We start from the raw sequence: 26,716 nt of genomic DNA on the forward strand, positions 1-26,716 counted from the left end.
TTGTACATCTTTTAAACTCATCTATTATTTCTAGCTTTATATTTATAAGCTATTTAGAATTGGTCTATAGAGATATTCTATCTTCTGTTAATTAAGTAAACATTTGTCCTTTCATATTTTTCTTTATTTTTTATATAAAGAAATATACTTGTATGCACTCTACATTCCCTTTACCAAATCTCACCAGATTTCCTATAATACATCTCCTGACACCATGTTTTCATCTGTTTACCTTTTAGATCTCATCAAAGAATCAGAATCTAGTGTCACCCATGAAGGGAATCTATTGAAGCACAAGCAAATTACCAAGGCAATAACCCCCCCCCAAATGAATGATTCTTCATTCACCAGTAGCCATCAAATGCCAAAAGCCCCTCAATATGGCATTAGCAAGGGTTGGTCACCCCATCTAAGCCCTGACTCTAGCTGGCTTGATCATGTGAAAGTATTGTGTTAACACTGGTGCTGTGGGTTCATGAGTGTGATAACCATGAGCTGTCCAGAGGACGGCTTTTCATTCTCTGTACCTAACAGCTATCACAATTTTTCTTGATACAGTAGAGATCAATTCAATGTTCATTGCAAGAAGGCAGGAACATACTCATCTAATTATGATGGAGATGTTATTAAAATTTTTTATTTATGTAAATGCCTTTTATTTATGTAAAATACGAGAGAATTTTATTTCTGTTTGTGGTCTGAAACATCTTCCTTTCATTCATAACAAACAAATGATAGTTCTAACTTTTGATATGACATTATAATATAATGTATATGTATCAAACTTTTCTAAATTTGTGTGCATGTGTATCCCATTTTTAAGAGTATTAAGTTTTTTCTTAATGTTTTCTAGCTGTATTAATATGATCATAAGATTTTCTTTTTAAGTAAAATAACTTATGCATTATTTTACTAACATAAGTCTTAATTTTATATCTCAAATATTATTTTCTATTTCATATATAGATGAATTGTAGTTGTTAACATTTGGTTGATCAATTAGTTCCTTGTTTATTAAATTGTAAATTTATACTTTTGTGTTGAAACTAACTTTTGTAAAGTTTGCACACATAATTTTCATATTTATTCAGTTGATATCACGTGATTCATAAAATTCTTTCTCTTCAAATAACTACAACATAGATTTTGATTAGTTTAATGAACAAAGACTATTAAATGCACCTGTAGAAATTATTGATTTGAATATTGATTTGAATAACTATAGAGAATAATTTGATATTAAATACTGGGTAGGAGTGTGGGACTGCATTTTAACTATCTGAATTATGCTGTTTCAAGGTTATGTTAAATGACTTTTTTTATAGCTATGTACAGTATTAACATGACTTACATTCAAATCATTGTTCTTTGTCCTTCATTTTCTTTTTGACTTTTTTTAGTTTTTCATATTTAAAAGCGGTTTTAAATATTTGCTTCATGCATCTGTACATGTGTGCACAAATGAGTACAGGTACTTGCAAAATGTAGGAGAGGGTACCCAATTTCCAGAGCTCGATTGACAAGTAGTAATGACCCACCAAGTATAGATACTGGACACTGAACTTAGGTCCTCTACTAGAGACCAAGGAAAACCCCTGAGCCTTTTCTATAGGTCCTGATTTTAATTTTTGTTAAGGGTTTAGTTCTGTGTGCCTTTCCTATTCACGAAAACAACTTTGTCGAATTTGATACAAACAGTTTTGTGTAAATATTCATCTTTAATTAATTGGGATTCAAAAATTTGGACTGTATTTCCTATTGATTTTAGTAAGATGATATCATACTGATATATACTATCAGAAAATCCTGCATGAAGTCACCATGACTGAAAATAGGAATAGAGAAGGCTTAAAAAATTGTACTTCATTAAAGGTTGACATGTCCACGATTCCTCTCATTAAAGTAAGCTCATATGTGGGAAAAGATACTTCAAATCAATCAGTTGAGGATTTGCCTTATTCTTATAGTATCAACTCGGCTCATTTACATTCTACCACTGTGAGCAAATTGTCTCCCCAAGTGACTCCCATGTGGTTATTATCATTGTCTTTTTGAATTTTGCTGTACATATGGCTAGTTTGAAAAATTTGAAACTTAATGAGGCTTGAATGGACTAAGAAAGAATCACCAGTGTTTCATCTGCTCAGTCCTTTTTTTTTTTTTCCTCATTGCAACACCTCGAATTGCCGTTATTTCAGTATGCATCCACATTTCAACATTTAGTGGTCCTGAACAGAGTGGGGATCCTGGGTCCTGTCAATGAGCCAGGAGCCAGGCCCACCTATCTGCAAACGATCTGTGAACATGGTGACACAGAGCTCCTCTGGGTCCCTACCCAGAGTCTGAGGAGCAACACTGAGGAGCAGAGTCAGGACCTCGTGCTCCAGCTGTCAGACTCCACTCCAGACCCGATGGGTGGTCAGGGTGACTGAAAGCCCTGTTCAAACCTCTTCAACGTGTAAAAACAAAGCAATTATGGGAAAAGGAACCAACTCAGAACCATGCGCACCGAGGACTCTCCACATGGCCTTTCTCTAGGCATATATCCAAGGACCCTGAGCGGTGGCCCGTCTGAGTCGCCCTGTGACTGCTCTGTTCACCTCTAGACCTGAGCTCAAAGCTCAGGAGTTGATGGTGGTGGCAGGGCCGCAGACCCAGCGCTCCCTTCCCAGGCTGGTGGCAGGTGAACAAGTGTGGTCCAGAGCTAAGGGAGGGAGGCCAGGCGTTTTCAACCTCATCTGATGGCTTCTGGCCACAGCAAGTGTTGGGTGATGATGGGCAACAAGGGACTTGAGGAGGGGAAAGCAGCACCCCTTGATAAAGGTGGGGAGACTGGAAGCTCTGAATTCCTCACCCAGGGCCAATTTCAGGGGAGGGGAGGTTACAATCTAAGCTTTGACCAAGGGTGGGAGTGGAGGAGTGGGGACCATGGCTTGGATGGGGCAATCACTTAAGACTTAAGAAAGCATGGGTACAGCCAGAGCACCCCAAACCTAGTGGTGGTCAGTCCCACAGCTGCTACCTGAAACCTCCCCATCTAATCTATGGGCCACCACAAAGCTGTGGCAGAGGGCGGGGCGGGCAAAGGCATACCCAGGCCAAGTGCCAGCAGCAGGTGATTGTGTGAGACGTGTCTGTCCACAGTTGCGTTAGCTATGCCCACCGCTCCCAAAGGAAACCGATTTCAACACACCTTATTGATCCCAGAAGTTCAACCAGGCAGACAGCGGTTATACTCGACAGATGATGTTACACAGCACAACTTAGGTATTTCAAATGGACAAGAAGTTAGTAACAGAGCAGTGTCTCAGGATGAAGTCTGAGTGGAGCTTCCTCTCCAGTACTTTGAGGTCTACAGATGGATCTAGAAAATTCACTACTGTGGAAAATGAAGACTTGGGTTGGATGGGGAAGGGAGGCCGGGGCCTTGGTGACTAATGGCTTTAACACTGTCCTTCTGGTGGCTGTGGCAGCTTCATGTTCTCTTTTGACATCATCAAGCGCCTCAGTTCCTGCAGGATGACTTTGATGCTGTGGGAATTCTGTCACTTTGCCAGTACTGCCATGGCTCGTGGATCCACCACTCCATTGGAACTGCTCACGCCGTTCATATTGACTCTTGTTACAAATCTCACAGACTGGGATGCTTCTGGATACTAGAGTGGCCCACGCTCTATCTTAAGGCTGCATATTCGGTTTTCATAAATTGTTCGTGGAGGCCCAATTATCATGCCTGTCTATCTTGTGAGTGTCATGTCCTCATAGTCCTCCAGACCCTAGCTTACTGTGCTGTCGCCTACTCCTTTCTGGCCTTCTTCCAGCTCTTCCAACAGTCGGAAATCTCAAAGGACTTTTACTCCCGAGCCTGTGGTGGCTGCCATCTTGAGTCGCTATCGCTCGAAGTCAGTCCTTCCTTTCTTCCTCTACCCCCCTCTCTCTCTTTCTCTCTTTTTTCCACAGGGTCTCATAAACCCCAGACTTGCCTGAAGCTCACTATATATTCAGTGATGACTTTGAAGGTCTGATATTCACCAGTGAATTATAGATACGAACAACCATGCCTGATCTTGTACAGTTTTGGAACTCATCCAAGGGTGTCTTCCATACTGGCATGTAGCCTGTCAAATGAGCAACTTAACAAATCTCTTCCTGTTTCTTCCTGTTCCCTTCCTTCATTCCTTCCTTCCTTCCTTCCTCCCTTCCTTCCTTCCTTCCTTCCTTCCATGCTTTCTTCCTTCCCTTCTTTTATTTTCCTTCTGTTCTTTCTGTTCATGCATTTTGTTTTCATTTTGATTTTGAAGTTAAAAGCTATTATTGAAGTTTTCACTTCTTGAAACTAGAAAGCATGAGCTGTAGAGCATTTAGACTTTCATATGTAGAAATCATTGTGTACCTATAGCAAAAACTATATACATTAAAGGTGACAGAAGCATTATTGTTTCAAAGTACTGGCTCTGTTCTTCAGTTATTGTTAGAAACTTTTTTTTATTATTAATAGTCCACATAATCTAATATGTATACTATGAACATCTGAATTTTGAAAATGACAAAGGGGTATAAATTACATTTTCAATGCAGTAACACAGACACAAGCATCTTTCTAATATTCTCATTCTAGAGTTAATATTTTATCTGTCATGCAAATGTATTTTAGAGAAATTCATTAAGGATTCTCCTCTTGCTTAATTGTAGGTGACATTATCAAAACTTCTGAGAAAACAGGAATTCCAATGTGATTGTACTTAATATCTTAAAGTTGAAATTGGTAAAAAAAAAATACACTAGGATGAATTTTTTTATAACTTCTGATTTCATTGAATAGGCATGAGATTAGACATGGCTTGTGTCATTCTTAGAAGTTCTTACAAGAAAGTAACAGGAGAATTCTTTTAGAGCTTCCATAATTCGTGTCATTATTTGAAGAAGATGCTCATCAGTTTTATCTGAGTTTACTGTCTAGGTGAGGTGTTTCCAGGATGTTTTCATCTTATTACAAGAAGTCACAGAGAGCAAGGTGACAAAGAAACTTTATTCAAAAGCAAAGTGAGAAACACTGGTATTCAGTGTAGCTTTAATTTGTGGACCTCTCGAGAAGGAGGAATTGTTTACTCAGAGTTCAGTGTGGATATTTCTGTTTTGATTGACTTTTTTTGATTAGGCAAGCCTTAATTTACTGTGAACATCAGTTTCCAAGGTGCATTTGATCTAATCAAATGCGTATTCAATTATCACTAGGTATATGACATTAAGGATGTTTCCCTTGAAAGTTTATCCAGAGGATTCAATACGACCTACGGAGTATATACTCTAAACTGTCTCCGGCAAGTTGAAACAGATTTCTCCCTCCAGTATGTGGATATGCTCTTGAATACTTTTGAATGGAAGTTGATCATGAAAGAGAAGTTTATAAACAATGTTATGTGCAGGGAGTCTTAGTCCATTGTTTGATATGTATGCAGGTGAGATGAGGTGAGCAACTTCATTGTTAGGTATATTTCTGGAAGGTAGATTTTTATGCAGCCTAAGTCAAGTGAAGTTCCAGGTCGAAGTGCTTTTCCCATACTTATATGCCTCATTCATGGAATTTTAGTGCTTTTGCTTGTATTGTTACTTAGGCTACAGTACAGCTCACTGTTTCTTTGATGTTTGCTCAGACTCAGCTCAGTCAGTGACTGCATCTCAGTAGCTGCTGGACTTATTTGGCTCTTGTTCTTTGTCTTCCAATTTAATGATATCTTCTTCAAGGATCATACAATTTGGTCATTTTATGAATATTAATGTAACTAGTCATAAGCCCTTATCAAATGATATCCAAGTCTCCTATGCTGACATAAAATGGAATTGTCACTCCAGAGACTTGCTGAGCTTCAATATGAACTTCTAACTTCATGATGAGTAGATAACCTTCATCAACTGCTTATGAGAAATTCATTTAAATGTTGACAATTATGTTGGGCCAGCAAGAGGGAAAAAGGACTTGCAGAACAAGCTTAACACCCTCACTTTAATCATAGGAATCCATAGATAATGACCCATTACAGAAATTGGCCATCTGGCCTATACACATGCTGTGGAATCAGAAGACCTACGTGAACACACACAGATGCAGCACACACACACACACACAAACACACACACCAAAAAAATAGTAAACTAATGTTTTTTAAATTTTCTAATATTAATATGTCATGCCCTTACTTTATTCTGACAACTGATTTATGTCGACCCACGGTTTACAAAATAGTATTCATGATCAATGGCAATTATAAAGGTCAAGTGGACATTTTCATGAGTTCAAGGTTATAAATTATTAATTTAATATTCCTCAGTACATGACCACCAAGAATTAGTGTGTGTGATATGGTGTGCGTGTGTGTGTGTGTGTGTGTGTGTGTGTCTGTCTGTCTGTCTGTCTATCTGTCTGTCTGTCTGTCTCTCTGTCTGTGTCTTCATGCCTATGTGTTCAAGCGGAAGACAGAGAAAGTAAATAGTATCCTCTTTTATGATTTTCTACACAATTTTTTCAATTCAAAGCCTTTCACTAATACTGATGCTATCTTGCTGTGCACAAGCTCCAGAAATTCTTTCTCTGTCATCATAGCACTGGGGTTACAGCTGTATACAACCATGACTGTTTTTTTTTTTTTTCTTTTTTTTTTCTTTTTTTCAGAGCTGGGGACCGAACCCAGGGCCTTGCGCTTGTTAGGCAAGCGCTCTACCACTGAGCTAAATCCCCAACCCCAACCATGACTGTTTTAAAGTGCGGGCACAGAAATTTGAATTCTCTTCTTTCTGCAGCAAACTCTTTCCCATACTAGGTTATCTCTTATCGTCACTTCTGAGTAATTCTGAAGACTGCTGTTTTCACTCTCTGTAAATTTGGTAAATTATATTTACAGTCAGGATTCGGAATTTCTATGGTCTGATAATAAAACCTGCCCCATGTCATCTAAGAGCTTTTAGAATGTGGCCATTGCTTTTTACTTTTCATAATTTCAAATGTCTCCTCCTAAACAGAAATCAATGTGTTTTGATAATCATAATTTAGAATGTTTCCAACTGATTTGAAATGTTACTTCAAGTTGTGAATTCATTTCTTTTTTTGTATCATGATACGATTTGGGCTTCTGGAAATAGTAAGTTCAAGCAGAAATAAAAGTTTAGACATACTGTATCTACACAGCTAAGGCTTAAGCAGCCAACAAGCATTTCTCTAACTGACATGTTTACACAGGTGTCCTGTGAAAAAATAAACTAAAAAGTCAGATATTTTGCTAGTTCAACACTCTGGGTACAAGTAGTTGAAATGACTGATCTTCTCTGCCAGACTGAGGATTTCGCTTTCCTCCCGATGCACTGCAGTGTCAGCAATCAATGTTGTCTCTTTTCTCTTGATCCATCTGACTAACTCCAGATACCTGATCTAAATGAAGCAGTGATTTGAAATATTGCTGCATTCACTGGCCATTTCAGTCTAGAAAGAACTGGAAATGATATCTAAAAGGAGAAGACTCAAACTGAGCAACACATACTCTAGCTAATGCTGCAAGGTAACATGGTGATCAACATAGTTGGTTTCTGACAGACCTGTGTTTCATCTGTGGATGTCTGAAAGATATAACACTGTGAAAATCTACATATTCTTAGAGATGTAACATTCCTCCTCTGTTCACTGTGAGGATAAAATTAAATTGATCATTCAATAGTCTTAGTGGGAACTATGTCAAACTAATAACCATACACGATAGCAATTGTTATTGTTGCTTATCTAAAACCTAATAGAACACATATTCTATTGAACTCCACATGACTTTTCCTCTTCTTCTTCTTCCTCCTCCTCCTCTTCCTCTTCTCCTTTTTCTTCTCCTCCTCCTCCTTCTTCATTCTTCCTCCACCTCCCTCCTCCCCTCCTCCTCTTCTTCCTCTCTCTCTCTCTCTCTCTCTCTCTCTCTGTTTCTCTCTCTCTCTCACACACACACACACACACACGCGCACGCGCACACGCACACACAAACACATTATATGAAAGGAAGATAGATGGAGTCATCAAAGATGAAGTTCTAAATAGATATCATATGTCACCATGTAAAACATTCGGCCAGGAATGCCTTGCATATTCTTAAATCATTGATGAAAGACGATACCATAGATCACCCCTCCCATCACAGGCCATTCTTCTGGGTATTATTTACTCTCTATAACATGATAATAAATGTTTAGTGCTGAGGATAACATAGAATGTCAAACATGGAGAAGTAGCCAGAGCCCAGATAAATGTTTCATTCCTATTGACTAGTGCTTATGATGCTGGAAGGGAAAAAATATTTAGATATAAGCCCTATAATCTATAACAGTCAGTTGGTTAAAAAAATGTACTCACTTAATAGTGGTATAAATGTGTGAATAAACAACCTCTTTTCTTTTACATTGTATTTGAGCCCCACTCTGTGAGACAGAATTCATATCTGACACTGATAAAGTAGCCACAAACCTGAGAATATATATATGTATATATGTATATATATGTACATGTATAAATATGTATATATATATCTATATGTATATACATGTGTGTGTGTATATTTTCACATACATTTAGAGAAAAGCAATAATTTTATTATTCTAAAGGAACATAGCAATAAAGTGAATGGCTCCTGCTAATGTACTGTTGTTATACGTGTAGATCAGTGCCATGTTCAGCCTCCGTAAGAGAAGCTTTCTTTCAGTTGAAGGGAACTAATATAGAGTTTGGATAGTGATGGAATTATGAACTCACTATGATAAGTGAGATTTTTTTTATCATACCCCTTACCTAAAATGTCAGGCATCTGTATGGAAGAGGAGGCAGAAAGAATGAAAGAGTCAGAGGTAGGTGATGACTTCAAAGAAACCATATTTTCAAAACACAATCATACAGATACACATATGAAGTCATAGGAACTCTGACAGCTTGCACAAGTTCTGCACAAGCTCAAACCAGATTAAAAAGCTAGCACTGAGAAGGAAACATATATACAAAGTCTCATTCCCAGGCAAGAAGGTGTTGGTGATTGAAACTTGCTGACAAAGCGAAAACTGATTTTCTCCAAAGGAGTGTCATGGTAAACCAATTTCACTCACTAGAAAGGAAAAAAAAAACATGCTCTGGAGTGTTGGGCAGCACATTATTGACTCTACAATTCTTTGTGTGTCTCTGTGTATACCTTGTCTCATTTTGTTTGTTTGGGTATTATTTTTCTTATTACTTTTGTGTTTATTTTTAGTTAATTTTTGGGTAGGCTTTATATTCTTAAGAAAGGGAAAGATAGAGTTCTAGAAAAAGCATAAACACGGATTTGTAGATAGGTTTGGAGTATTTGTGTAGATTTCAATGAGAAGAAAAAATATAACCAAAATGTATTTTCTGTAATTTTATTTTTTAATTAAAGAAGTAAAACTTTAAAAAGATGAATGACAAATAAGGTAGGAAAGAAATGAAAAAGACTTTGGATGGCAACCTCTAGTTTCTACAGTCACCTATACCTAAAGGAATGCACACTAAGTAAACACTAAATTTCTACAAATAACAGTGGATAATAAAAACACTACACTCACAAAAATAGAAAAAATTTAGGGATTATCAAGTAACATAGAGAAAGTATCATTGTATTGCCATAAAAATTTATTTAAAAATAAGATTGTTTAATCTTGTATGTTTTAGAAAATTTGGAAGGCATAAAAGGTTTGACCTTTCATGCCTTTTTTTTGGTTTTAGAACAGAGTTTAATTTAAAAAAACACATCTATCTGCAGCATGGTCTTTATACTATAAGCACAAATTCTTATTTTATTCTTTTCATGGCTATTTATACACATCACGGTGATTAATTTTGTTGTCAACTTGACAGGATCTAAAATCACCTAGGAGACAAACTTCAGGAAATATCTGTAATGTGGGTCCTGAATTTAATTGATTAATGGGGAAAGACTCCACCTATGTATAGACAACATCAGCATTCACCTCTTTCTGCTGGCTGACAATAGAGGGTGGGTTACTAGCTGTGTATTATTACTTCTCCTGTGCACTGTATCATGAACTCTAATCTCAAATAAGCCATTTATTTGTTAAGTAGTCTTTCTCAGATATTTTGGCATAAGAACAGGCAAAGGAAAAAAGATATTTCATCTGTAATTTTTCATAATTATACAGGTAGGATGTTAGAAAGAAACATGGTCCTTTGTCCTCATGTCCAATGATAGTGGCAAGCTGGATCCTTAGATAATCCCAATTTGGTCCTATCAAATATTCCTTGGCCCTAAGGTAAAAACTATCTTTAGTCTATTTCTAGATTATATTTCATGTTAAAAACTATATTGGACCTGCAGATAAGTTTACATACATCTATTTCTTGCCCTTGGTTTTATCATCTCTGTAAAGTATGGCATGGGTATGTCTGAATATATGTTTCCTCTTTATGTGGTAGAATCTTTAAATAGAAGAACCTAGCTTTATGATAACATATACTGCTCTTCTTTTTCTAATCTTTATTAACGTGAGTACTTCTTATTTACATTTCGATTGTTATTCCCCTTCCAGGTTTCTGGGTCCAAATCCCCCTAACCCCTCCCCTCCTCTTCTATATGGGCTTCTGCTCCCCATCCTCCCCCTATTACCAGCCTCCCCCCAACAATCACGTTCACTGGGGGTTCAGTCTTGGCAGCACCAAGGGCTTCACCTGCCACTGTTGCTCTTACTAGGCTACTCATTGCTACCTATGAGGTTGGAGCCCAGGGTCAATTCATGTATAGTCTTTGGGTAATGGCTTAGTCTCTGGAAGCTCTGGTTGGTTGGCATTGTTGTACATATGGGGTCTTGAGCCCCTTCAAGCTCTTCCAGTCCTTTCTCTGATTTATTCAACAGGGGTCCTGTTCTCAGTTCAGTGGTTTGCTGCTGGCATTCGCCTCTGTATTTTCTGTATTCCGGCTGTGTCTCTCAGGAGAGATCTACATCCGGTTCCTGTCGGCCTCCACTTCTTTGCTCCATCCATCTTGTCTAATTGGGTGGCTGTATATGTATGGCCACATGTGGGGCAGGCTCTGAATGGGTGTTCCTTCTGCCTCTGTTCTAAACTTTGCCTCCCTATTCCCTCCCAAGGGTATCCTTGTTCCCCCTTTAAGGAATAAGTGAATCATTCGCATTTAGGTCATCCTTCTTGAGTTTCATGTGTTCTGTGCATCTAGGGTAATTCAAGAATTTGGGCTAATATCCACCTATCAATGATTGCATACCACGTGTCTTTTTCTATGATTGGGTTACTTCACTCAGGATGATATTCTCCAGTTCCATCCTTTTTCCTATGAATTTCATAAAGTCATTGTTTTTGATAGCTGAGTAATATTCCATTGTGTAGATATATCACATTTTCTGTATCCATTCCTCTGTTGAAGGGCATCTGAGTTCTTTCCATCTTCTGGTTATTATAAATAAGGCTGCTATGAACATAGTGGAGCATGTGTCTTTGTTATACGTTGAAGCATCTTTTGGGTATATGCCCAAGAGAGTTATACCTGGGTCCTCAGGTAGTTCAAAGTCCAATTTTCTGAGGAACCTTCAGTCTTATTTCCAGAATGGTTGTACCAGTCTGCAATCCCACCAAGAATGGAGGGGTGTTCCTCTTTCTCCATATCTTCGCCAGCATTTCCTGTCACCTGAGTTTTTGATCTTAGGCATTCTGACTGGTGTGAGGTGAAATCTCAGGGATGTTTTGATTTGCATTTCCCTTATGACTAAAGATGTTGAGCATTTCTTTAGTTGTTTCTCAGCCATTTGGCATTCCTCAGCTGTGAATTCTTTGTTTAGCTCTGAACCCCATTTTTTTTCTTTTTTTCTTTTTTTCAGAGCTGAGGACCGAACCCAGGGCCTTGCCCTTACGAGGCAAGCGCTCTACCACTGAGCTAAATCCCCACACTTGAACCCCTTCTTTTAATAGGGTTATTTGTTTCCCTGCAGTCTAACTTCTTGAGTTCTTTGTATATTTTGGATATAAGCCCTCTGTCAGTTGTAGGATTAGTAAAGATCTTTTCCCAATCTGTTGATTGTTGTTTTGTCCTAACAACAGTGCCCTTTGCCTGACAGAAGCTTTGCAGTTTTATGAGATCCCCTTTGTCGATTCTTGATCTTAGAGCATAAGCCATTGGTGTTTTCTTCAGGAAATTTTTTCCATCGCCCATGTGTTTGAGATTCTGCCCTAGTTTTTCTTCTATTAGTTTGAGTGTATCTGGTTAGATGTGGAGGTCCTTGATCTACATGGACTTAAGCTTTGGTGATAACCATGGATCGATCTGCAGTCTTCTACATGTTGACCTCCAGTTGAACCAGCACCATTTACTGAAAATGCTATCTTTTTTCCATTGGAACGTATTGGCTCCTTTGTCAAAAATCTAGTGCCCATAAGTGTGTGGGTTCATTTCTGGGTCTTCAATTCTGTTCCATTGGTCTATCTGTCTGTCTCTGTACCAATACCATGCAGTTTTTATCACTATTGCTCTGTAATGCTGCTTGAGTTCACGGATAGTGATTCCCCCTGAAGTCCTTTTATTGTTGAGGATAGTTTTAGCTATCCTGGGTTTTTTGTTATTCCAGATGAATTTGCAAATTGTTCTGTCTAACTCTTTGAAGAAATGGATTGGTATTTTGATGGGAATTGCATTGAATCTGTAGATCGCTTTTGGCAAAATGGCCATTTTTACTATATTAATCCTGCCAATCCATGAGCATGGGAGATCTTTCCATCTTCTGAGGTCTTCTTCAATTTCTTTCTTCAGAGTCTTGAAGTTTTTATTGTACATCTTTTACTTGCTTGGTTAAAGTCACACCGAGGTACTTCATATTATTTGGGTCTATTATGAAGGATGTTGTTTCCCTAATTTCTTTCTCGGTTTGTTTCTCTTTTGTGTAGAGGAAGGCTACTGATTTATTTGAGTTAATTTTTTCTTCAGCCACTTTGCTGAAGTTGTCTATCAGCTTTAGTAGTTCTCTAGTGGAACTTTTGGGATCACTTAAATATACTATCATATCATGTGCAAATAGTGATATTTTGACTTCTTCTTTTCCGATCTGTATCCCCTTGATCTCCTTTTGTTGTCTGATTGCTCTGGCTAGAACTTCAAAACTATATTGAATAAGTAGGGAGAGAGTGGGCAGCCTTGCCTAGTCCCTGATTTTAGTGGGATTGCTTTAACTTTCTCTCCATTTAGTTTAATGTTAGCTACTGGTTTGCTGTATATTGCTTTTACTATGTTTAGATATGGGCCTTGAATTCCTCATCTTTTGAAGACTTTTTTCATGGAGGGTTGTTGAATTTTGTCAAATGCTTTCTCAGCATCTAATGAAATGATCATGTGGTTCTTTTCTTTGAGTTTGTTTATATAGTGGATTACGTTGATGGATTTCCAAATATTGAACCATCCTTGCATCCCTAGAAAGAAGCCTACTCGCTCATGGTGAATGAACCTTTTGAGTGTTCTTGGATTCAGTTTGCCAGAATTGTATTGAGCATTTTCGCATCGATATTCTTGAGGGAAATTGGTCTGAAATTCTCTTTCTTTGTAGGGTCTTTGTGTGGTTTAGGTATAAGCATAATTGTGGCTTCAAAGAATGAATTGGGTAGTGTTCCTTTTGTTTCTAATTTTTGGAATAGTTTGAAGAGTACTAGAATTAGGTCCTCTTTGAAGGTCTGGTAGAATTCTGCACTAAACCCATCTGATCCTTGACATTTTTTGGTTGGGAAACTTTTAATGACTGATTAGATTTCTTTAAGAGTTATGGGGTGGTTTAGATGGTTTTTCTGATCCTGATTTAACTTTGGTATCTGGTATCTGTCTAGAAAATTGTCCATTTCCTACAGATTTTCCAGTTTTGTTGGGTATAGGCTTTGGTAGTAGGATCTGATATATTTTTTTTAATTTCCTCAGTTTCTGTTATTATGTCTCCCTTTTCATTTCTGATTTTGTTAATTTGGATATACCCTCTGTGTCCTCTGGTTAGTGTGGCTAAGGGTTTATCTATCTTGTTGGTTTTCTCTAAGAACCAACTCATGGTTTTGTTGATTCTTTGTATATTTCTTTTCATTTCTACTTGCTTGATTTCAGCCCTGAGTTTGATTATTTCCTGCTGTCTACTCCTCTTGGGTGCAATTGCTTCTTTTTGTTCTAAAGTTTTCAGGCGTGCTGTGAAGCTGTTAGTGTATGCTCCCTCTAATTTTTTTTTTGTAGGCCCTCAGAGTTATGAGTTTTCCTCTTAGCACTGGTTTCATTATATTTCTTAAGTTTGGGTATGTTGTAGACTCTGTCTGTAATCACATAAGATGCAATTGAAACAACTGTTGAAACAAATAAGGACTAAGCCTGGTGTTTTTATAGTTTTAATTTTGTTGGTTTTGTTTCTGTTTTTGTTTGTGAAGACAAAGTTTCTCTTTCTAGTGCTGGCTGTTCTGAAAGTAGGTATGCAGAACACGTAGGCCTCAAACTTAAAGGTCCACCTGACTCTAGTTCCAGAATGCTGGGATTAATTGTGAGTCAACATGCCTGACTGTTTGTTTGTTTGTTTCATGTTATTGGCTGATGGACCTGGAATGTAGGTTTCTGTACATGTCAACCATATGCTGTTGTGTTGATCTTCATCCATGTTGTGGATTTTGAAATTTGGCAGAGAGAATAGTCTACTTCTCAGGATGGCATAGATTCATGACTTAATACTGCCTAAGTTTTACTGCCTGAGATTTCTGAGTCATTGAATTGCAGATGCATAACATTTTTCTTGCCTGTTGTGTTTGTCTTGATTTTTTGAAGGAATATGAATATTTTACCTGTGTGCATGAATATCCATATTATGTATGCCTGGTCCCCATAGTAGGCAGAAGATGGCTTCAGAATTCCTGAACTTGGAGAAATGGATAGTTGTGAAGACCCCTTGTAAGTATTGGCAATTGAGCCCAATTATTTGCAAGACCAGCAAGAGTTCTTTACTGCTGAGCCATCTCTCCTGTCCTGTGTTGCTTATTTAGGATCAACATTTACATTGCTAATATTTCATCTGTCCGTTTGCATCTATTTAAAAACACTGCCCCCCTTTAGTATGATCTCAATACTGTTATAGTTTAAACTTGGCCACTTCAGGATTCTGGAAGATGAAAACAGAACGGGGGTGAATGTGTAATTCTTTGTAGGAACCCCGGTAAAAACCTCTGAGTTCTTTCTCTCTTTTTTGATTGATTTTTACATGGGAAACAGAGTCTTAATATGTTCCTCTGTCTGTCCTGGATAGACCTAGCATCCAGCTCAGTGAAATAAGATGTGAGTTGTTCGTACAACTTCTCTGATGTGTGCTAGTGCTACTTGGTTCTTTCTGTCTCTTTCTGTCTCTCTCTGTCTCTCTCTTTCTCTCTCATAATTAGCATTTCTCTTGAAAAGTTATATCCTATTCAAGGAGCATTCAATTTCCTTCTAAGATGACTTGGTAGTTCCATTAGAACTTCTGGGTCAAGAAATAAGTGGGGGAAGCACCAGAATCATACAACTATATTGTCAATGAGGCATACATTTACAGTGGTGTCAGTATCATGGATTCTGATGTACACATGTATGGGATATTTTAGGATGCGTTGACTTATGATGATGTGAATGTGAACTTCACTCAAGAAGAGTGGGCTATTCTGGATCCTTTACAGAGGAGTCTCTACAAAGATGTGATGCTGGAGACCTATAAGAACCTCACTGCTATTGGTAAGATTGTGGATTTTCTTTCACTTTTTAAAATAAGGGGGAAACTGTTTTCTGCAATTACAGTTAAGAATGAGGTGTATAAATCAGGTTCACTAAAGATAGTAACTTAAATTTTGCCTAATTTTCAATAACATATCACACATTTTCATGTACTATATTTTAGGCTGCAACTGGAAAGACCGTAATATTGAAGGACATTTTCAAAGTTTCAGAAGACATGTAAGGTAATTGTCATGTGCAAGTTGGTATGGAACTGCCTCTAAAGAAATGTTACTGTGTCCTAGAAGTTTTAAAGATAAGCAACAGTGTAAAAAGAGAGGCACTTCTTTAAGTGTATTGATTATTAATTCTCACAAATCTATGTACCTCAGTGTCAGGTGTCTGATTTGTGTTTACAAGGCTTTCCTCTAAGAAAGAAGACAAGGAAACAATGCCTACAGATATTACCATTCAAATCAGAGCCACATTACAGCTACTCTGTAGAAATGCCAATCTATTTAGTCTCATACCACTCACATATTGCATTGTGTGTGTGTACATATATATGATATATATTATGGGTGATAAGTATATGTTTCTAATGGGCAAATATTTCATGGTAAAGCTGATTAAGTTAAAGACGCAGTTTATGAGAATCAAGAATGTTGTTGGGGATCTCATAAAACTGCAAAGCTTCTGTAAGGCAAAGGACACTGTGGTTAGGACAAAACGGCAACCAACAGATTGGGAAAATATCTTTACCAATCCTACAACAGATAGAGGCCTTATATCCAAAATATACAAAGAACTCAAGAAGTTAGACCGCAGGGAGACAAATAACCCTATTAAAAAATGGGGTTCAGAGCTAAACAAAGAATTCACAGCTGAGGAATGCCGAATGGCTGAGAAACACCTAAAGAAATGTTCAACATCTTTAGTCATAAGGGAAATGCAAATCAAAACAACCCTGATATTTCACCTCACACCAGTGAGAATGGCTAAGATCAAAAACTCAGGTGACAGCAAATGCTGGCGAGGATGCGGAGAAAGAGGAACACTCTTCCATTGTGGGTGGGGTTGCAGACTGGTACAACCATTCTGGAAATCAGTCTGGAGGTTCCTCAGAAAATTGGACATTGAACTGCCTGAGGATCCAGCTATACCTCTCTTGGGCATATACCCCAACATATAAAAAAGACACGTGCTCCACTATGTTCATCGCAGCCTTATTTATAATAGCCAGAAGCTGGAAAGAACCCAGATGCCCTTCAACAGAGGAATGGATACAGAAAATGTGGTACATCTACACAATGGAATATTACTCAGCTATCAAAAACAATGACTTTATGAAATTCGTAGGCAAATGGTTGGAACTGGAAAATATCATCCTGAGTGAGCTAACCCAATCACAGAAAGACATACATGGTATGCACTCATTGATAAGTGGCTATTAGCCCAAATGCTTGAATTACCCTAGACGCCTAGAACACATGAAACTCAAGACGGATGATCAAAATGTGAATGCTTCACTCCTTCTTTAAAAGGGGAACAAGAATACCCTTGGCAGGGAAGAGAGAGGCAAAGATTAAAACAGAGACTGAAGGAACACCCATTCAGAGCCTGCCCCACATGTGGCCCATACATATACAGCCACCCAATTAGACAAGATGGATGAAGCAAAGAAGTGCAGACCGACAGGAGCTGGATGTATATCGCTCCTGAGAGACACAGCCAGAATACAGCATATACAGAGTGGAATGCCAGCAGCAAACCACTGAACTGAGAATAGGTCCCCTGTTGAAGGAATCAGAGAAAGAACTGGAAGAGCTTGAAGGGGCTCGAGATCCCATATGTAAAACAATGCCAAGCAACCAGAGCTTCCAGGGACTAAGCCACTACCTAAAGACTATACATGGACTGACCCTGGACTCTGACCTCATAGGTAGCAATGAATATCCTAGTAAGAGCACCAGTGGAATGGGAAGCCCTGGGTCCTGCTAAGACTGAACCCCCAGTGAACTAGACTGTTGTGGGGAGGGCGGCAATGGGGGGAGGGTGGGGAGGGGAACACCCATAAGAAAGGGGAGGGGGGAGGGGGATGTTTGCCCGGAAACCGGGAAAGGGAATAGCACTTGAAATGTATATAAGAAATACTCAAGTTAATAATAAAAAAAATTAATAAAAAAAAGGAATGTTGTTGGGGAAAAACATACCACATGCCTATGATCAACAGAAAGTCAAACTGTGTGAATTCACTGTGGAAATCTTTTATTTGTTATTCTTCTTTTAATGCCACAATGGATACAAGCCATGTGGGCATAGGGATATTGGAAGAAGCAATGTACTTCTCATTCTCCCTCTCTCTCTCTCCCAGAACAATTAAAATATATGTAGTAGTCTCCATTTGAACAGACTTTCTCTGTGTGGTACAAGTTTATAATTAGTTGGTTTTCCAACTTCATTGAGAATATATCCATAAACTCACACTGCAGAAAATCCCTAAGAGTACTAGAAATGTGGAAATTCTTTTCTGTTTGTCCTGGTTCACTTGCCAATGTAGTATGCAAGTTTATATTTCACAATATAGGAAAATTTATGCATGTACTCAGTGTGGTAAAGCTCTGAGTTCGTCCATTGCTCTTTAAATATGTAAAAAAAAAGTTCATAAGGTAAAAGGATGGTACAAACGTGAGCCATGTAGTGACACTCTTACCATTATAGGTATGGGAAACAACCCATAATAAAGGGGAATCCATAAATGTAAACAAAGTGATTAAAACTTTAAGATGATGTGATTCCTCTTTACAATTTGACCAAATTATAAAATTAATTCCTATAGATAAAAAGATTCATTGGTGTAGTGATTGTGGTAAACCTTTTACATGTGCCAATTATCTTTGCAGGCATGAAAAATGTCGTACTGGAGTGAACCCCTCTGAACATTCTCACTGTGGTAAAACCTTTGCATGTCACATTTATCATCAAAGGCATGAAAGAATTCATACTGGAGAGAAACCCTCTGAAGATATTCAGTATAGTGAAGACTTTGTACATCACAGACATCTCCAAATACATAAAACAACACATTCTAGAGAGAAACCCTACAAATATGACCAATGTGATAAAGCCTATTCACAACATAGTCATCTCGGAGGACATAAAAGAACACACACTGGAGAGAAACCTTATGAATGTAAGCCATGTGATAAAGCCTTTGCATACCATTCTCAACTTCAAAATTGTGAAATAATTCATACTGGAGAGAAACTCTACAACTGTAATGGATGTGATAAAGCCTATTCACAACACAGTCATCTCCAAATACATAAAAGCACACATCCTGGAGAGAAACCCTATGCATGTAAGCAGTGTGGTAAAGCCTTTACATACCATTCTGAACTTCAACATCATGAAAGAATTCATACTGGAGAGAAACCCTACAAATGTAATCAATGTGGTAAAGCCTTTGTACAACAGTGTAATCTTCGAATACACAAAATAATACATACTGGAGAGAAACCCTACAAATGCAATAAGTGTGATAAAGTCTATTCACGACACAGTACTCTCCAAATACATAAAAGCACACATACTGGAGAGAAACCCCATGAATGTGATCAATGTGGTAAAGCCTTTGCACAACACAGTCATCTCCAAATGCATATAATAATACATACTGGAGAGAAACCTTAGAAATGTAATCAGTGTGGTAAAGCCCTAGCATCTCATAGTTATCTCCAAGTACATAAAAGAACACATACTGGAGAGAAAGCCTATGGATGTGATCAGTGTGGTAAAGCCTTTGGATATCATGGTCATCTTCAAATACATAAAAGAACACACACTGGAGAGAAAGCCTATGAATGTAATCAGTGTGGTAAAGCCTTTGCATATCATGGTCGTCTTCAAATACATCAAAGAATGCATACTGGAGAGAAACCCTATGGATGTGATCAGTGTGGTAAAGCCTTTGGATATCATGGTTATCTTCAAATACATAAAAGAACACACACTGGAGAGAAAGCCTATGGATGTGATCAGTGTGGTAAAGCCTTTGGATATCATGGTCATCTTCAAATACATAAAAGAACACACACTGGAGAGAAAGCCTATGAATGTAATCAGTGTGGTAAAGCCTTTGCGTATTCCGGTCGTCTTCAAATACATCAAAGAACGCACACTGGAGAAAAGCCCTATGAATGTAATCATTCTGGTAAAACATTTGCACAACACAGTAATCTCCAAGTGCATAAAAGAACGCATACTGGAGAGAAACCCTGTTAATGTAATCCGTGTGGTAAAGCCTTTGCATATCACAGTTATCTCCAAGTACATAAAAGAATGCATACTGGAGAGAAACCCTATGGGTGTGATCAATGTGGTAAAGCCTTTGGATATCATGGTCATTTTCAAATACATCAAAGAACACATACAGGAGAGAAACCCTATGGATGTAGTCAGTGTGGTAAAGCATTTGCAGGTCAGAACGATCTTAAAAGACATGAAAGAATTCATACTGAAGAGAAACCCTACAAATGTAATGAATGTGGTAAAGCCTTTGCGTGTAACATAGTCTCCAAATACACAAAGCAACCCATACTGGAGTGAAACCTTACAAATGTAAGCAATGTTGTAAATCCTTTGCCTCATGGTCAACTTCAAAAACATGAAAGAATTCATACTGGAGAGAAACCTTACAAATGTGGTCAATGTGGTAAAGCCTTTTCACAATCAAGCCACTTCCAACTACACAAAAGAACACATACTAAAGAGTAGCCCTGTGAATGTAACCAATGAGGTAATAAAGCCTTTACTGTGATCATCAAAGGTGTGGTGGTTTAAATATACTTGGCCCATAGCAAGTATGGCCTTTCTGGAATAGATGTGGCCTTTGAGGAAGTATGTCACTGGGGGAGGGGTGCGCTTTGAGATCCTATGCTTAAGCTCTACCCAGGGCAGAAGAGTCTTCTGGCTGCCTTCTGATCAAGATGGAGAACTCTCCTCCAGCACCATGTCTGCTTGGACGCTGCCATTCTTCCCACCTTGATAATAGACTGAACCTCTGAATCTGTATACCATCCTCAATTAAATGTCCTTTCTAAGAGTTGCCTTAGTCATGGTGTCTTTTCACAGCATTAAAACCCAAATTAAGACAAACAGCATGAAAGATATCACACTAGAGAGAAACTATGAATGTATTGAATATGGTGAAGCCTTTGCACATTTCTATAGTTCTCACTATAACAAAAATATTAGTACTTCCATTCACTGAACCCCTGTGAATGGAAGCAATGTACAGCCTTTGCCCTTCACAGTTATCTGTGAGTGCAGGAAATAACAGACACTAGAGAAAAGTCTTATAAATGGGCTCAGTGTGGTAAAGTCTTTGTGTTTTGAAATCTGCATAAATACTTAACATTTCAAAAACATGATAAAAGTAAATGCCAGGAGTTTATTGGAAACAAGCTGAGTTAGAAGGTTAGGGATTATGATTAGGGTGGTTGGGTGTGCAGTTAGTATTACAAAGTTAGGGGTTAGGATTAGAGATTAGGTTAGGGTTAGCGGATTTAGGACTGGGGGTTTATGTTAGCATGGTGGTGTTAGGGTTAGGTTGTGGGAATAGGGTTAGGGGGATAGAAAAAAAGAAAAAGGTGTGAATTTGAGGGAGGAAATGGGGGGAGGTTGATTGGGGGAAAGGGAGGGATGAAAATGATATATAGTATTCACAAAATTCTCAAAAATTATCAAGTTAAAAATCATTTATCCCAATAAATTGGAAAACTCTAAAATAAAGTAAATAGACTTCTGAATGTATATGACTTACCAAAAGTAAATCATGAAGATATAAAAAAAAATTGAACATCTTTGTAAAAAGCAGTAAGAGTGAAATAGTGATCAAATATCTACTAAATAAAAAAAATTGCCAGACCGTCAATGAAATACTAACACAAATGCTTCTCAAACTATTCTATTAAATAGCAAAGGAAGGGCACATTACCAAACTATGAAGCTAGGATTAGCCTGATACTAAAACCAGAAACAAACAAGCAAAACAAAACAAACAAAAAAAAAACAAAACAAAAAACAAAAAAACCCACCAATCTCCAATACAAATGTATACAAAATTTCTTTTTTTTTTTTTTTTAGATCCAATTGGTAAGATATAATTGCCATCTTAAACATACACAGCCCGGTACCATCCATCCCATACGAACATTGATAACAACCTGTAAATACACAGAGCAGAATCTTAACATCACCTGCCATGGCTTCTCCCCTCTCTCTCTCCTCTCTCTTCCTTTCTGTCCTTTTTTTTCTTTTTTTTTTTTTTTACAAAATTTCTTTAAAGATAACTGCAAACTCTTCAATAATGTAATCCAAAAATAACCATGATCAAGTTGGTTTACTCCAGAGATTAGTGCTGGCTCAATATGTCAATACATTTTATAAATTTCACAAATCTCTTTTTTTTGATAGAATAGAAATCATAACATTTTGATAGACATGTAAGGCTTTTGACAAAGCCAACATCAATCATGTCAAGAAACTCAGAATATAAGAAACACATCTCACCATAATATATATGGCAAGCAGTAGTAGCCTTATCAACCAATAAAATTTTATTGAGAGATCTGGGAAATAATCCCATTCATTACAATTTAAAAATCCAAGCCCCCACCCCAAATCTCTTGAACTAAACCTGACCAAGGAAGTGAAAAACCTCTATAATGAAAACTTTAGATACTGAATAAAGAAATTAAAAAGGACACTAGAAGAGGGAAAAACTTTGCATGCTCATGGGATGGCCACACTTCCAAAATCTATCTACAGAATCAATGCAAAACCAAGCGAAATTATGGGGGAATATTGTCAAAATACATTACTGTCAACATCTAGTGCATTGGGGGGCCTGGGTACAGTCGCAAACATCCAGGACACAGGGATCCAAACCAACGTCAGAAGCAACTACACACAGTTGCAAGCTTTATTAATCCTTATATAGATATGAATGTGCATTACTTCAATTTCCATTTTGGTAAGATACCGTAAGATCATTGTTCCCATGATACCAGGAACAACTAAGGCAAGACTAAACAAAGAAATAAGACTAAACAAAGGCTTCTCAAAAATTCACATAACAAATCACCCCTCTTCTTATTATCAAAATATACTCACCATTACAAAGAGAACATGAGAACCACTTCCACAGAAACAGGACACAACAAAACATAGTTTAAAGCCAAGTGAGAAAAACATTTTCTTCTCAAGGGCGACATTCCAGCCCCTACTTCCACCTGTCACCAGTCCGTACTTGACCCTGCCTGGGAGCTGCATCTCTATGTCTCAACACATTACATAATGCATGATAACACTAATAAATCCCAATATTCGGTATAATAAGTATTAAGACACTTTTGAAAATTTTACTATAGATCCAAGCTGGTTTTAGAAACACACACAATCATACACACAAATGTGACAAAACTGCAAAACACCAGTCAGGCATATGATGTTCTATCAGTAAGCCCAGCTCTGCTTAGGTGGAGCCCTGGGATTAATTGATAAGACAGCTTAGCCTAAATTATTGATCTCAAGTGACAGGCCCAGCTTCAAAAACAAGGTAGATATTACCTGAGGTCAACATTTGGTCAAGAGATGTATGCAAACACACTATATACAAATGGAACATAATTCAGACTAAAAGCTGTGGCACATGCCAGAACATAGATGCCCCAGGGAATTTACACAAAAAGAAATAACCCAGTTGCCAAGAGACAAATATTATATGATATTTGTACAAGGAGCCTAAAGATCACAAATTGGAAGCAATGGAAAACAGTGTGGTGGTTGCCAAGGGCAATGAGAGGGAGAAGTGAAGAGCTGGTGTTTATTAAATATAGATTTTCAGTTTGAAATGGTAAAAAAATTGTGGTGATGGATGGGAATCATAATCCCACAATACTGTGAATGTAACTAATGCCACTCAACTGTCAACTTAGATGAAAATGACAGTTTTTGTATTATGTATATTTTACAAGAATGATAAACAAAAGGTCTTCCCTCACCATAAAGTGAGGTCTTTTTTTTTAAAGATTTAGTTATTTATTTTATGTATATGAATACACTGTAGCTGTCTTCAGACACACCAGAAGAGGGCATCAGATCCCATTACAGATGGTTGTGAGCCACCATGTGGTTGCTGGGAATTGAATTCAGGATCTCTGGAAGAGCAGCCAGTGCTCCTCACCACTGAGCCATCTCTCCAGGCCAAACGAGGTCTTTCTGAGGTATCTGTTGAAATCTCAAAGAAAACTCCTTTGAGTGACTTAGTGTAATGGAGGCAGCTGTTGGCTGTGAGGTGCTGAGAAGAAGGCAGAATCATAGAGAAGCCTGAGTGCTCTGCACAGCACTAACTCCCAGGCAGTACTTAGTTTACTTTCCTTTATAAAACTTTACAGAATGAAATTTTATGCCTATCTGTTTGGGTTGATTAATCACACGTACTTTCACAAGAAGTCAGCATTAGATGCTTCCTTTGTCCTCAAATGTCTTTTTCTTTTCTTTCTTTTTTAATGTTTGTCACTAAGGCTAGGGTATGTGAAACCCTTGCCTGCACTGGTGGTGGCCTGCAACATGCAATGATTTCTTTATTCACTAAATGTCTGTGCCATCTTTGGCTGTGGAGAGATGTTTAAATTCTTAAGAAAATATAGTCAGTGCTTCTTCAGAGATTTCCACTAACATTTCATGTAACAAACATCAGTTTATTACTCCCAGGATGGCGGGCCGCCTCAAGACAGGATAAGCAGTGAACAACACAACACTTAGCATTCGATATTGAGCGACTCAGTTTCCAGCTGAGTCCCAGACCACTGGAGCGCTAGACAGCGTCCTAGAACCTTCATCTGCAAAACTGACTAAATAGCACATACCTTTCAGGATTACTAGAAAATTAAGGGTGAAACATGTAAAACTGTGCAGGCCCTGTCTCTTATGGATACTAAATAAGCAAATATTAGTCACTATTTCTATCCCTGGTGTTAGTGTCATTAGATAGCCTGTGCAGGATAGGGGACAACAGTAGTGTTCACTGGTAAACTTTTTCCCCCCACATCATAAGGAATAATGAGAGATTGAGACTAAGACAACTCTAGCAATTAGCATTTTGGGTTGATTTCAATGATACCCTTTTCATTTGGTCTTTTTAACTCTGAACTTTGCTAATATTAAACCCACCTTTTTATCTGTTTTTAAAAACAAATTCATGTAAAATGTAATACTAAAGCAATCTGACAACTGCTTTTTCTTTTTTTAATTATTTATTTATTTTTAGTATGTGTGTGGGAGTGTGGGGGCCCCTCAGAATCTAGAAGTGTCTGGTCCCCTGGAGCTGGAGTTAGAAGCAGCTGTGAACCTTCCAATGTGGGTGCTGGGAGTCAGGTCTCGATCCTCTTCAATGGCAGTCTGTACTCTTAACCACTGAGCCATCTCTTCAGCACCATAACTGCTTCTCTTAGTAAAGAAAGGAATACATGTTTTAAAATTGTATCACATTACATGGTAAGGACTATCACAAACAATAGATGCTGTTAAAAAAGAAATACAGGTTGTGATTTAGCAATTAAGAGCTAGAAGACATGCACAGTGCAACAGGTGTCCCTCTCGTTTTGCCTCTGTCAGATTTGCATCAGATGTAGTAATGGAGCCATCACTCAGGTGGGAGGTTCTCAAAGACTGGACACAATATTGCCCACCAAGTTTGCAGAGCAAATGCATGTTGTCCCAAATTATTGTATATTCTTCAAGCCTGTGACCTTCCCTAAATGATTTTTACTGTTTGTTGTAATTTGTTTTCTATGCTGTGGTAAACACAAAGATCAACACCAACTCGAGGGTTTTATTTATTCTGTTTCACAACTTATAGTTTATCAAGAAGGGAAATCAGGGCAGTAACTCTGGCAAGCAGGAACCTGGAAGCAGGAATTATAGCAGAGACCACCAAGGAATGCTGCTCCCGATGATTGGCTCAGCTTGTTTTTTCAGATGACCCAGGACCCAGGGGTCACATTGCCCACAATTCATTGGGCTTTCTCACATCCACAATTAATCAAGAAAATGCCCAACATATTTGCACACAGGCCAGTCTGATGGAGGTCTTTTCTCAATTAAGAAGTCCTCTTTGAAGATGAGCCTCACTTGTGTAAGGTTGACAATAAAAACAAAACAAAACAAAAAAGCTCACAACAACAAGAGAAAAACCCAGCATGTTGTTTTGTGATGTTTCCTGTATTTCACTTCCCCTAGAAAGAGTGGGGCCCAAAAGCTTCTGAATCATATCGGGCTGTACTAAAGTACAATAATGCATTTACTCATTTTTCTCCCATTTAATTTATCTTAGATATTTTATCCCAGCAAATCCTCAGAGGACAGAGGGGAAATTCTATGCTGCATATCAGCTCAGTTACTTACCAAGGGCAAAATTTTTAGTGCAGTTTTTTTTTAAATTCAGGGGTATGGTTTTTCTGAACAGAAAGAACTGCACTAAGTCCATTATTACACACCAAATAGCTTTGAGAATAGGTTTGATAATGCTTTTTTTTAAAGAACAACTTTTAAAGATTTTATTTATTTCATGCATAGTAGTACACTGTTGTCTTCAGACACACCAGAAGAGAGTACTGGATCACATTAGAGATGATTGTGAGCCACCATGTGTGTGGGAACTGAACTCAGGACCTCTGAAGGAGAAGTCAGTGCTCCTAACCCCTGAGCCATTTCTCCAGCCTTTGATAATGTTTCTTAATGAATCCATCCTATAATTACAGGGTAAAACAATATTTGCTTTCTAAATTTAAACAGTTGTGAAGACATTCAATAACAACTAATATTTCATTCATGGTTTGTGAAGCTGCTTTTGCATGTCTAATGCTTAGTAAAGTTGTAGTGGATACATTTTTTATTGGATTTTTTATTTA

The 26,716-nt window shown here is 37.9% G+C and overlaps 1 protein-coding gene across 1 annotated transcript; it reads left to right on the plus strand.

Annotated features, from left to right (window-relative positions):
- Positions 1 to 1,878: 1,878 nt before the first annotated feature.
- Positions 1,879 to 20,844, plus strand: LOC134486029 (zinc finger protein 844-like). Its single transcript, XM_063284800.1, has 4 exons — positions 1,879 to 1,902; positions 15,635 to 15,761; positions 15,925 to 15,985; positions 19,464 to 20,844. The coding sequence occupies exons 1-4, from the start codon at positions 1,879 to 1,881 to the stop codon at positions 20,311 to 20,313; spliced, it is 1,062 nt and encodes a 353-aa protein (XP_063140870.1). The 3' UTR covers positions 20,314 to 20,844.
- The last annotated feature ends 5,872 nt before the right edge of the window (positions 20,845 to 26,716 follow it).

The sequence above is a fragment of the Rattus norvegicus genome, chromosome 3 (genome assembly GCF_036323735.1).
Source record: "Rattus norvegicus strain BN/NHsdMcwi chromosome 3, GRCr8, whole genome shotgun sequence".
In the NCBI taxonomy this organism is placed as follows: Eukaryota; Metazoa; Chordata; class Mammalia; order Rodentia; family Muridae; genus Rattus; species Rattus norvegicus.